Here is a 12,682-nt window from a genome sequence, read left to right as displayed (position 1 = left end):
ACCGACACCCTATGCTCCTCCCCGCCCTGCACCAGCCCCCTCCAGTTCCTCGACTCCCCCAGTGCCATAGCCAGGGGTTCAATCGCCAGTACGAAGAGCAGGGGGGACAGGGGACACCCAACCCCGTCCCCCGATGCAACCGAAAGTACTCAGACCTCTTATTCGTGGCCACACTCACCATCGGGACCTCGTACAACAACCTAACCCACCTGACAAACCCCTCCCCAAACCCGAACCCCCTCAGCACCCCCCACAAGCACCCGCACTCCAACCCATCGAAGGCCTTCTCAGCGTCCATCACCATCACTATCTCCGCCTCCCCCTCCCTCGCCGGCATCATAACGTTCAGGAGCCTCCTCACATTCGCTTTCGACTGCCTCCCCTTCACGAATCCCGTCTGGTCTTCGTGGATCACCTGTGGCACACAATCCTCAATTCTCGTGGCTAAGACCTTCGCCAGCACCTTGGCATCTACATTTAACAACAAAATCGGCCTGTAAGACCCACACTGCAGGGGATCCTTGTCCCGCTTCAGGATCAAGGAGATCAGTGCCCGGGACATCGTCAGGGGCAAAGCCCCCCCCTCTCCCTTGCCTCATTGAAGGTCTTAACTAGCAACGGGCCCAACAGGTCCACATATTTCTTGTAGAATTCGACCGGGAAACCATCCAGCCCCGGTGCCTTCCTCGCCTGCATGCTCCCTATCCCTTTGGCCAACTCCTCCAGCCCAATTGGGGCCCCCAATCCCGCTACCAGTCCCTCCTCCACCTTCGGAAACCTCACTTGGCCCAGAAAGCGGTCCGTCCCTCCCTCCTCCCGTGGGGGCTCGGACCGATACAATTCCCCATAAAAGTCCCCGAAGACCCCATTGATGTCAACCCCACTCCGCACCACACTCACTCCTGTATCCCCAACTCCCCCGATCTCCCTAGCTGCGTCCCGCTTCTGAAGCTGATGCGCCAGCATCCGACTCGCCTTTTCCCCATACTCATAAATCGCCCCCTGGGCCTTCCTCCACTGCACCTCCGCCCTACCGGTGGTCAACAGGTCAAACTCGGCCTGGAGGCCACGCCTCTTCCTCAACAGTCCCTCCTCCGGCACCTCCGCATACCTCCCGTCTACCCTCACCATCTCCCCCACCAGCCTCTCCCTCTCCCTCTGCCCCCTCCTCTCCCTGTGGGCCCCAATGGAGATCAGCTCTCCCCTAACCACCGCCTATAGCACCTCCAAGACCATCCCCACTCGGACCTCCCCGTTATCGTTGGCCTCCAGGTATCTCTCTATGGTTCCTCGGACCAGCTCACTCACCTCCCCGTCCGCCAACACCTCCAAGCGCCACAGCGGGCGCTGGTCCCTCTCCTCCCCCAGCTCTAGGTCTACCCAATGCGGGGCGTGATCCGAAATGGCTATCGCCGAGTACTCGGTATCCTCTACTCTCGCTATCATAATAAAAAAGTCGATCCGGGAATAAGTCTTATGAACATGCGAGAAGAATGAAAATTCCCTTGTCCCCGGCCGTGCAAATCTCCAAGGGTCCACCCCTCCCATTTGGTCCATAAACCCCATCAGCACTTTAGCCGCCGCCGGCCTCCCACCCGTCCTAGACCTGGAGCGGTCCAGTGCCGGATCCAACACCGTGTAAAAGTCGTGTGTCTCCCCCCCCCTCCCCCCCCCCCCCCCCCCCCCCCCCATTATCAGGCCCCCCACCTCAAAGTCCGGGATCCGACCTAACATGTGCCGCATAAAACCCGCATCGTCCCAGTTCGGGGGCGTACACATTGACCAGCACCACCCCCTCCCCTTGCAGCTTACCACCTAGCATTACATACCTACCGCCATTGTCTGTCACAATGCTCGACGCCTCGAACGACACCCTCCTTCCCACGAAGATCGTCACCCCCTGATTTTTGGCATCCAACCCTGAGTGAAACACCTGACCCACCCCCCCCCCCCTTCCCCAATCCCACCTGGTCCGCCACCTTCAGGTGTCTCCCAGAGCATGACCACATCCGCCCCAACCCCCTCAGGCCGCTTGACCGGCCCGTTCAGTCCCCTTACATTCCAGGTTATCAGCCGGATCGGGGGGCTACCTGCCCCCCTCCCCTGCCAACCAGCCATAACCCCTCCTTGGCCAGCTCCCCCCCCCCCCAGCTAGGATCCCTCCTAGCTGCTTTACTCCCCCCATTGCACTCCCGCAAGTCAGCTGACTCCTGCCGACCCCGGCCACTCCCGCCTCGCCTTTGGCTCCTCCCATTGTGGGACATGCCCTCCTCCTCCATTACCCATCCACAGGCTCTCCGCCTCCCCCTTCCATCCCAAGCGCGGGAAACAACCCTCGCTGCCCTGCCCTGGCCCCGCCGCCTTCAGCGCGGGAAAATGCCCGCGCTTTCCACCTGCCCAGCCCCGCCACCTCTGTCACCGCTCCTTTTACAGGCCCAGTCCCCTCACCCCCGACTCAGGCCTCACCCTCCTCCGCGGGGCCCCATCCCCCCTACCAGCCATCCACCCCTACTCCATTTACTTACCCCCCTCCAAGAGCCCACCCAACAGACCCAACCAAAACAGTGCCCAACCCACCCTAACTACCCTCATCGAACCAAACAGAAATATAAGAGCAAAGAACCCCACCTCAAAGTGTAACACCCCAACAGCAATCCCTGACCACCCATCCCGACCCTCAGTTTGTGTCCAGTTTCTCGGCCTGAACAAAGGCCCACGCCTCCTCCGGAGACCCAAAATAATGGTGCCGGTCATTGTAGGTGACCCACAGTCGCGCCGGCTGCAACATGCCAAACTTCACCCTCTTCCTGTGCAGCACCGCCTTCGCCCGATTGTACCCGGCCCTCCTCTTCGCCACCTCCGCACGCCAGTCCTGATATATTCAAACCTCCGCATTCTCCCACCTGCTGCTCCTCTCTTTCTTGGCCCACCTGAGCACACACTCCCGATCAGCGAACCAATGAAACCGCACCGCCCGCGGCGGCTCGTTAGCCTTGGGCCTCCTCGCCAGCACTCTATGGGCCCCTTCCAGCTCCAGGGGCCCCTGGAAGGACCCTGCTCCCATCAGCGAGTTTAGCATGGTGACCACATAGGCCCCCCACGTCCGACCCCTCCGGGAGGCCCAGGATCCGCAAATTCTTCCGCCTCGACCGATTCTCCTCGAACCGTTCCTGCCATTTCTTGTGGTGCGCCTCCACCTTTACCGCAAGGCCTAAGGTCTCGTCGGAGATCTTTTGTCGAGCCTCGCGGATCGTCACCCCCTGGGCCGTCTGGGTCTCCAGCAGCTTGTCGATAGAAGCCTTCATCGGCTCTAGCAGGTCCGCTTTAATCTCCCTGAAGCAGCGCTGGATACCCTCCTATTGCTCCTGCGCCCACTACATCCACGATGCCTGGTCCCCGCCCACTGCCATTTTGTTCTTCCCTCGCACTTCCTTTGGCTTCACCACCACTTTTTTAGTCGCCCCGCTCCTGGTCCAAGCCATACACTGTCGGGGAACTTTTGCAATCTCCTTCCCACACCGGGAAACGTCGAAAAAATGCCGTTGGGGGCCCTGAAAAGAGCCCAAAAGTCTGTTTTTAGCAGGAGCTGCCGAATGTGCGACTTAGCTCCGCATAGCTGCAACCGGAAGTGCTTTCTCAATTGATGGTGTGGGTGAACGTCAATACTGAATCTTAGGGTCAGCATGAATTGCAACAGATTGATTAAACTGAAGATTAACTGATCCCTTAAAAGCTGCAGATGAAAAGTTTGGGACCTGCTAGAATATCCGGGTAGGAAAGGGTCATTTTGTTTACTCAGTCGAGGAATATGAATGAAGATGGGAGGAATTGTGCCGGCTGAAAGTGATGAGCTCCACACTTGCCTGCTGTTGGATGGTGTGCCACTGTCCAATCATGGCCACCTCACAACAGGAGTATCGGCTCTGAGCATTCACCGAGTTAGAAGAAGTCTGCTGTTGTTTTGAAAAAGGTACCTGTTAATGTGAGCGGATACTTCATATCCAAGTGGCTAGTCTACAGGAGAGTAAAGAAAGGTCACTGATGTTGTCAGACCCAGCGGCTGTTTGGATTGTGGGGACAAAGTTAGGATATTCACTCAGATTTGTAGCAGATAATTTTTGAACTTCTTGTAATTAAACAAGAAGGGAACACAGCTGATAGTTAGTGTTTTAGTCCACCACGCCGTTATCCAACTCCGTGCGTTCATTATGTTGTATCTGTGTTTTATTATGTTCGGTCATTGAAACCTGACAAATGTGTGACCCTAGACCCAGGACAGACATTATCTCCCTACATTTGTTTCTTAACTGTTAGTCACTCTCTCTACTCACAGCTCTCGTCCTACTCTCCATCTCTCCCCCCCCCCCCCCCCCCCAACGTCCTGTGCTCTTGACCCCCTCCCCCCCCCCGGTCCTGTGCTTCTTCCCCCCCCCCCCCCCCCTGCACTCTTGCGATTTCCCACCCGTACAGTGCTTTTCCCCGTCCTGCGTTTTCCCCGTCCTGTGTTTTCCCCGTCCTGCACTTTCCCCGTCCTGCGCTTTTCCCCCCACCCTGCGCTTTCCCCCCCGCCCTGCGCTTTCCCCCCCGCCCTGCGCTTTCCCCCCCGCCCTTTTCCCCCCCGCCCTGCGCTTTCCCCCCCGCCCTGCGCTATCCCCCCCGCCCTGCGCTTCCCCCCCGCCCTGCGCTTCCCCCCGCCCTGCGCTTCCCCCCGCCCTGCGCTTCCCCCCGCCCTGCGCTTCCCCCCCGCCCTGCGCTTCCCCCCCGCCCTGCGCTTCCCCCCCGCCCTGCGCTTCCCCCCCCGCCCTGCGCTTACCCCCCCGCCCTGCGCTTACCCCCCCGCCCTGCGCTTACCCCCCCGCCCTGCGATTCCCCCCCGCCCTGCGCATCCCCCCCGCCCTGCGCTTCCCCCCCGCCCTGCGCTTCCCCCCCCGCCCTGCGCTTCCCCCCCCGCCCTGCGCTTCCCCCCCCGCCATGCGCTTCCTCCCCCCCCGCCCTGCGCTTCCTCCCCCCCGCCCTGCGCTTCCTCCCCCCCGCCCTGCGCTTCCTCCCCCCCGCCCTGCGCTTCCTCCCCCCGCCCTGCGCTTCCTCCCCCCGCCCTGCGCTTCCTCCCCCCCGCCCTGCGCTTCCTCCCCCCGCCCTGCGCTTCCTCCCCCCCCCCCCCCGCCCTGCGCTTCCTCCCCCCCGCCCTGCGCTTCCTCCCCCCCGCCCTGCGCTTCCTCCCCCCGCCCTGCGCTTCCTCCCCCCCCCCCCGCCCTGCGCTTCCTCCCCCCCGCCCTGCGCTTCCTCCCCCCCGCCCTGCGCTTCCTCCCCCCCGCCCTGCGCTTCCTCCCCCCCGCCCTGCGCTTCCTCCCCCCCGCCCTGCGCTTCCTCCCCCCCGCCCTGCGCTTCCTCCCCCCTGCCCTGCGCTTCCTCCCCCCCGCCCTGCGCTTCCTCCCCCCCGCCCTGCGCTTCCTCTCCCCCGCCCTGCGCTTCCTCCCCCTCCCCCGCCCTGCGCTTCCTCCCCCCTCCCCCGCCCTGCGCTTCCTCCCCCTCCCCCGCCCTGCGCTTCCTCCCCCCTCCCCCCCTCCCCAGCCCTGCGCTTCACTCCCCTGCCCTCTATTTCACTTTGCCTATCTCTACACATTCATGTGTTTCTTTATCTCACTCTTGTGACTGTCAGAATTTGGATGATTGAATCTAAGCTGTTTAACTCTTTCCCACAATGGGATGGATTGAGCCACATTTTACGCATGAATTCACACTGGCCTGATCTGGGTTGGAGTGTATCAGCCCCAGTGTGTGTGTGCATTCAATTCAGCAGGCCTGGTTCTAGTCTCACTGGAGATAGCAGGTCCCCTGATTGCTGTTTCTAAATAACCCTCAATTAAAAGGAGAGGTGAGTACTTTTTAAGAATGTAATAGATATAACTACTTTTACCAAGTTGGGAATGACTGTTGTCTTTTTCCTCTCCTAATGTAGAGTCAACTGTGCTACTCGGGTGGCCTGTATAGTACACCAGCAGTCGGTACAATGACCCCGCCGTATTGTGTAAGTGCCATATCCTGAACAAGTGCCAAGGAGGCACAACCTTGCACACGTTTATGTACCTGCCCTGCCCACACACTGAGCTCTTGCTGACCACCTCCTCCCCTGTCGTATTTCTTTCTGCTGCTAAATCTAAAGTCGTGCTAACCCATATACTGAAAAACCTCTCAGTTGCTGTAACTTCACTGCTTACTTAACAAAGCCCCGATTCTGGTCTGAAGGCACCTTGAACGTACCAGATGGAAACATTACCAAATAGTACTGGGCGGGGGGGCGCGGGGAGAGAGAGCGCGAGAGAGAGAGAAAGAAATCCAGAGCTTAGGGCTCAGAGGGTTGGCACGGCTTCCAGTGTCAGGGTGAAAGGTTGGGAGGCTGAACCTGGAGGAGCTCAGAAGGCCCAGACCATTATAAGGCAGGAGGTGATGGGGATAAAAAATTGAGCTGTGCTCAATCTCGGCTCTTAATTCTCATGAAAATATTTACCTGTGGGAAACCCTGTGCTGTGGGTTAGATGTTGACCTTTCACCTCTCGGGGTTGCCATTGAAAACCATCTCTGATTGGTTGTCAATTGAGTTTGCCCAATCTAATTTGCATGGAGTCCAAGCAGACATTAAGCTGGTCCGCTCACTGGAGGCTGTAGGATGGCTGGTACAGAGGATAGGAAACAGCAAAGATATGGAGTGACCAAATACTTTCTGAGCCCAGTACAATAGAGGGAGCTTTTCTCTGTATCTAACCTGTGCTGTGCCTGCCCTGGGAATGTTTGTTGGGACTGTGTAGGGGGAACTTTACTCTATCTAACCTCATGCTCAATTTCCATTGCTAATGTCCCTGTAGAAATGAGTTGAAGATTTGCAAGAGATGCACAGGTCGGTTATTCTTTAGCCATGCATTCAAAAACTGAACACGTCCAGAAAGCGAACAGTTTTTTTGAACGGCTATGCAGTTAATTTATAGGTTAAGAAAACAATATTATATATCAGGTGTAATCAGTGTTAACAGGTAAGCAGCAGAGGGTTGCTAGGTTATCATAAGCCTAGTACTTACTCTGTATAGATGGTAGATGGGAAAACTGAAATTAGCTGAATACCAAAGCAATTGGCAGAAGGGGTTTCAGACAAAGGATCCTTGGCCAGCTATACTGGTGAGCAGTGTATATTGAGCTGCTGAAGATGCATGGTAGCAGAGATCTGTAGTTACTGATGTTTTTATAATAGAACACACTAAAGTCTATGGAGAACTCCTGTCTCTTTCTCGACACTCGTGCTTTGCTGCCTGCAGCTGTTCCCAAAGCTCTGCTATGAAGTACATCAGTACAATATCGCAGAGTCAAAATTTATCCCAGCAGTGAGGTAACGCAAACATATAGAAAGGGTAGGGGAGCGAAAAGATGCAAGAGAGGTTATTCCCCAACGCTATGGAAAAGGGAAAGAATCAGAGGAAGAAATGAAACTGGCAGCAGATCTGAAAGCAGAATTTTTGTATGAAACACATTGACTCCATCGGTCCACCCCAGCAGGAGTGGGCTCAGGCTCATGTCGATGCTGAGCTCTGATCAAAGGCCTCCACACCAGATGATCACACCTTCCCATGGACAATGACAAATCCCCCCCCCTATGGGACTGCCTGTCCAATGAGTTCTCTATGGGCCAAGGCACTGAGATCTTCTCCAATGTGGTACTCAGGCAGGAGCTGTGGTCTGTTGTGAGGAGCACTCCAGGTGTGGCCTATTCCTTACTGTACCCTGCTACCTGATTCTTTTTATTAAGCAGGAGGAGCTAATGCAGATGATAGTTTTCACCAGGGTGAAAAATTCTGGCATAGGCACAAAGCTTTCGAATGGGCCTGTCAAAACTCCGGCCCTACACTAGGGTTTGGCCTAAACCACTGCTAGTGTTTGATATTGGACCGTGAGCTCCCTGCAGTCTTGATTGCTGACGTATGTGGAGCTCAAGACACTGAGACATTGATGGCCCACGGTTGGATATTCACACACTCCCTGTGCACTGGCATCTCTAGATGGTGAGGACAGTCAATCAGCCTTTGTGTGCGTGCATGTGCGCATGAGGGGCATCATGATGATGGATGGGCCCCAGCACAGCATTAGCACAGGGAGGGGAGATGTATCCAGTGTTAGTGAGTCACAGTCCGAGAATCTCACAGGGACTCTGCCCATCACTGTCTTAAACTTGATGCATTCCAGGCAGTTAGTGACAGTGAGGGGCGACAGTTTAAATTCCATTGGCGAGTACATCTATTTGGTAAGGTGCAGATCTCTGTCCCATTCACAGTACAGGCCCCAATCACTGTGCTGACTGCAGCAACTGCACTCGTGTGACAGTACTTGAAAATGGTGGATGCCACCACTTGAATGAGAAATGCACAAAGCCCTGTGCCAGTCCTGCAGTGTATGTAAAGAGGGCTCTCTCACCATGCCAGCTTTTGAGACTAATTCAAGACTTTGCCATCAGTTTTGTACGTCAAGGGTCACCAGGATCAGTCTCACCCTTGCTCAGTCTCTGTTCTGTGTGCTCTTCCTTCGTTATCCAGGGTGTTATCCATGTTGCATTCAACTTTGATTTTTAGCATTGGTTTTCCAGCGTGAGTTAGATGCAAAGTGAAACTCATTACACACTCCTATTGTAATATCAGCCCCGGTAATATCAGCCCCAACCTCAGGAATTCCCCTGACTGACGTTTCTCCCACCACCAGCCTGGAGGACTCCTGTTTCCAAACCCACCCCCAATCTCTAAACCAAAACCCCTTTGTGACGACATAGAGCCGGGATAAGAGTATCACAGGGACCCTGATAGCAGTGGGCAAAGGGGTCTTTCCTCCTCAGTCTGTGCTGAGTTGGTACCCAGGATACAGTTTTGTACACGGCATACTCCTGGTTCCTTGGCTTTCAGTGACAGTCAGCTGAAGGACATGCCACATTCCTCCAGCTGTCCTTTCAATTATTACTAAGTTGAGAATCAGTGGCACTTGGCTGTCATTCATTTCCTTCATAGAATCAGAGGATTAGGAGTAATTCTACCCACTGTATTGGCTCTTTGGAAGAACAATACAATCCAATGAACCCCATCCCCCTTCCCTTTGCCCATAGCCTTGCCACTTTGTCTTTTCCCAGGATTTATCAGGTTACCTTTATTCATTTTGTTTCCACCTCTCTGATGATGCGCTCCAGGTCACCCTAACTCAGAGTAAAAAGCAAATTCATCCTCATCGTCTTTCTGGTCTTTTTTGCCAATTACCTTAAATCGCTATTCTCTGGTTAACGATCCTGTGACCAGGTGACTGCCCAGTTAGCTGCTAAACTTTGTCTTTTGCCAGGACATAGACAAAGAGGAGAGGCAAAAAATGACATCAGTTGGGAGCTGCTGCTTCCTGTACAAAAGCCCCGTTGGCCTGATGTTAGGGACGATGTCACATGAATGTCTAAAGCAACCAGGGTGGTTGGATTGTCTGTCTAAAACAGCTTTGCATGGACTTGCGCTTTCTAACAGCTTCTCTTCATATTTTTGCAAACTTGTGTCAGTGCGGTTTGGGGGGGATCAATGTGTTTGTCAAAGTTAGTTCAAAGATTTGCCATTTTCCTTTCTGTTGAGATGCTGGTGTAGTCCCTCTCAGTCACCCCAACGCAATGCTCTGGGCTGTTGTAACGTTCCTCCCACTAGATTTCACTGGTGAGTTTCAGCAACCAAATAAAATCTCCAACTCGTAACAAAGAAAATAGCTTCCTTCAAAAAAAAGTTTTATTTAAATTTGATGTGAACCTCAAATTGGGAGGGAGACGACAATGGAGTGGGAAACCCCCCCCCCCCCCCCCCGCTTCCTCTGTGCTGTTACTGGACACACAAGCAAATTTTTCCACTGCTCTAGAATTGTAATGCCCAAGGCATCAAATTGGTGCAATCCTCAACCTCGACAGTTTGATGCATGGATAGTTTACGGTGCCCTTCATTAAGTTGGAATCACACTGATTTTCTCCTTCCCAGCAGACATCAGAACAGGAAGTTGTGCACTTGTTCATCCCAACCCAAGCTGTGGGAGCCATTATTGGGAAGAAAGGACAACAAATCAAGCAGCTGTCCAGGTTTGCTGGGGCATCTATCAAGGTAATGGTCCCTTCTGCACTTCACATTCCATACCTCCATGCTGTGTTGGTGTCAGGCTGCCCAGGAAATCTACCCCAAGTCCATGTTTGGTGAGATGCCTCAAGAACCAACCATGATTGTGGACTTCCTCCTGTGTGATTCTCAGTACACGTTGTAATTCCCTGGTTTGATGTTTTTTTGCCTTGGCTGGGCCCCGAAGTACAGAAAGTATTGGCTCCCTGGTGAGGGCCTTCATTGGCATTTCCACTCACACTCTCAGCCTGGGTTTATCGCCTGGTTTATCTGTGATGGCCCAGCACATGTGCCCACCCTCCGTACCCCTTGGCACTAACTGGTGACAAACTCAGTGTTTGCAATTGGTGGCGTTCTTTCTATTAACAGGTGAGTTGTGCTAGGGGGAGGAATATGGAGAATGGAAGAAAGTCGGATACGAGACCGGAGGGAGGAAAATCAGGACTCTTTGACCCCCGCAAAGCCATTGACGGTGGGTGTAACCGGGGAATTGTGCCACAGACCAGCCATGATCTAATTAAATAGCGGAGCATGCCCAACGGACTGACAAGAAATAGGAGCAGGAGTGGACCATTTGGCCCTCCAGCCTGCTGGACCATTCAATACAATTATGGGTGAGCTTCGTTTCAACTCCACTTTCCTGCCCACCTCCTCCCCAAATCCTTTGATTCCCTGAGAGGAGAAAAACCTGTCTGCCCCAGCTTTAAAGGTATTCAACCATGAAGCATTCACTCAACCCTCTGGCACAGAGGATTCCTAAGATTCATAGCCCTTTGAGTGAAGTAATTTCTCCTCATCCCAGTAAATAATTGGCTCCTTTTCCTCAGTCCTCGGCCACCAGCGGAAACAAGCTGTGTCTAAAACAGCCTCCTGGTGTGTGCACAGAGGGATCGTGGACGGGGTCAGGTGGCTGTCTGGGACGTATGACAGTCTGGGTGGCATTTAGTTCAGTGATGCAGTAAATTGTGCCGATGTGAGCTGGAAGCTGCACAGGAACATTGATCGATAATTAAGTGGGCAAAACTGCGATTCGGGGAAGTTCACCTGTGAGCGTGGGAGGAGTTCACCATGTTGGAGGTTATTGAGATGATTTGATTTCATAGAATGTACAGTGCAGAAGGAGGCCATGCAGCCCATCGAGCCTGCACCGGCCCTTGGAAATAGCACCCCACTTAAGTCCCACGTCTCCGTCCTATCCCCTTTAATCCCCGTAACCCAGTAACCCCACTTAACCTTTTTGGACACTAATGGCAATTTATCATGGCCAATCCACCTAACCCGCACATCTTTGGACTGTGGGAGGAAACCGGAGCACCTGGAGGAAACCCACGCAGACACGGGGAGGACGTGCAGACTCCGCACAGACAGTGACCCAAGCCGGGAATCGAACCTGGGACCTTGGAGCTGTGAAGCAACTGTGCTAACCACTGTGCCACCATGCTTTGGGTTCTTTACGATGTGGTGAGAGATTGTGAGCTGCTGCTTTTTCTTTCGTGGGAAGTTGACGTCACAGGCAAGGCCAGCAATTTCTGTCCATCCCTAAGTGGTGACGTTGAATTGCCTTCTGTGAACCACTGCAGTGCATGCGGTGTAGGTGGGCCCCCTCTGCCGTAAAAGAGCAACAGTGATTTAGTTGTCCTTGGACACATCACGAGAGGTTAGTGCACAATCATTAAATTTACAGCAGAGAAACCGGCCACTCGGCCCAACCGATTTGTGCTGGATCCACACGAACCTCCTTCACCCACACATCAAACTCTATCGACATATTCTTTTCTCTCTCATGCGTTTTTTTGACTTTCTCTTGCATCTTATCAAAAAGGCTATTGGAATGATGGCCTTAATCCCAAAGGGGGATTAAAATTCAGAAGTGAGGATTTCTTCAGTTGCGCAGAGCTTTGGTCAGACCCCACCTGGAGTATAGCATCAATTCTGGGCACTGGGCCTCTGGGAGGCCTTCAATGGGGGGTATAGTACGGATTCAGTTGCCTTATACCAGGACTGATCAGAGTTAAATTATGAGGACAGGTTGAATAAACCTGGCTTGCATTCACTTGAATTTAGACAGTCCTTTTTTAATAAGGGGCAATTTAGCACGACCAGTCCACCCACCCTGCACATCCCCGGGCTGTGGGGGCAAGACCCACGCAGACACAGGGGGAATGCTCAAACGCCACATGGACAGCGACCCGGGGCCAGGATCAAATCCGGGCCCTCAACGCCGTGAGGAAGCAGTGCCAACCACTGCGCCACCGTGCTGCCCTGAGTTTAGGCAGTTGAGTGGTGATCCTGGTGTGTGTGTTTTTTTTCGATAGGGTTTTGTGAAACAATTCCCTCTCATGGGCAAATGCAGAAACAGAATAAAGGGGCACCTGTCCACGGGAAATCAGGTCCAATAACATCCGGGTTCCAGGACGTCTTAACTTTGGGTGGGGAGGGCTGCTAGGAGCCCAGGCCCTGTACAGCGGTGCGTCTGTGCGGGAGCTGACAGGGGCTTAGGACTCCAGGCTCTGTACAGCGGTGTG

The 12,682-nt window shown here is 54.2% G+C and overlaps 1 protein-coding gene across 3 annotated transcripts in view; it reads left to right on the top strand.

The window, feature by feature from the left end:
- The window catches only part of igf2bp2a (insulin-like growth factor 2 mRNA binding protein 2a), a 321,903-nt gene that overhangs the window by 287,695 nt on the left and 21,526 nt on the right, over positions 1–12,682 (top strand). The window contains exons 11-12 of one of the 3 annotated variants that reach the window (XM_072483891.1): positions 5,960–6,028; positions 10,029–10,145. In XM_072483891.1, the coding sequence (XP_072339992.1) occupies positions 5,960–6,028; positions 10,029–10,145 (186 nt within the window). Of the gene's footprint in view, positions 1–5,959; positions 6,029–10,025; positions 10,146–12,682 lie in introns of all 3 variants that reach the window. The other 2 variants (XM_072483884.1, XM_072483899.1) reach the window with 2 other exon arrangements.

The sequence above is a fragment of the Scyliorhinus torazame genome, chromosome 2, assembly GCF_047496885.1.
Source record: "Scyliorhinus torazame isolate Kashiwa2021f chromosome 2, sScyTor2.1, whole genome shotgun sequence".
Taxonomy (NCBI): Eukaryota; Metazoa; Chordata; class Chondrichthyes; order Carcharhiniformes; family Scyliorhinidae; genus Scyliorhinus; species Scyliorhinus torazame.
Note: the sequence above shows the minus strand (reverse complement) of the source record. Positions and strands in the feature narration are given on the sequence as shown.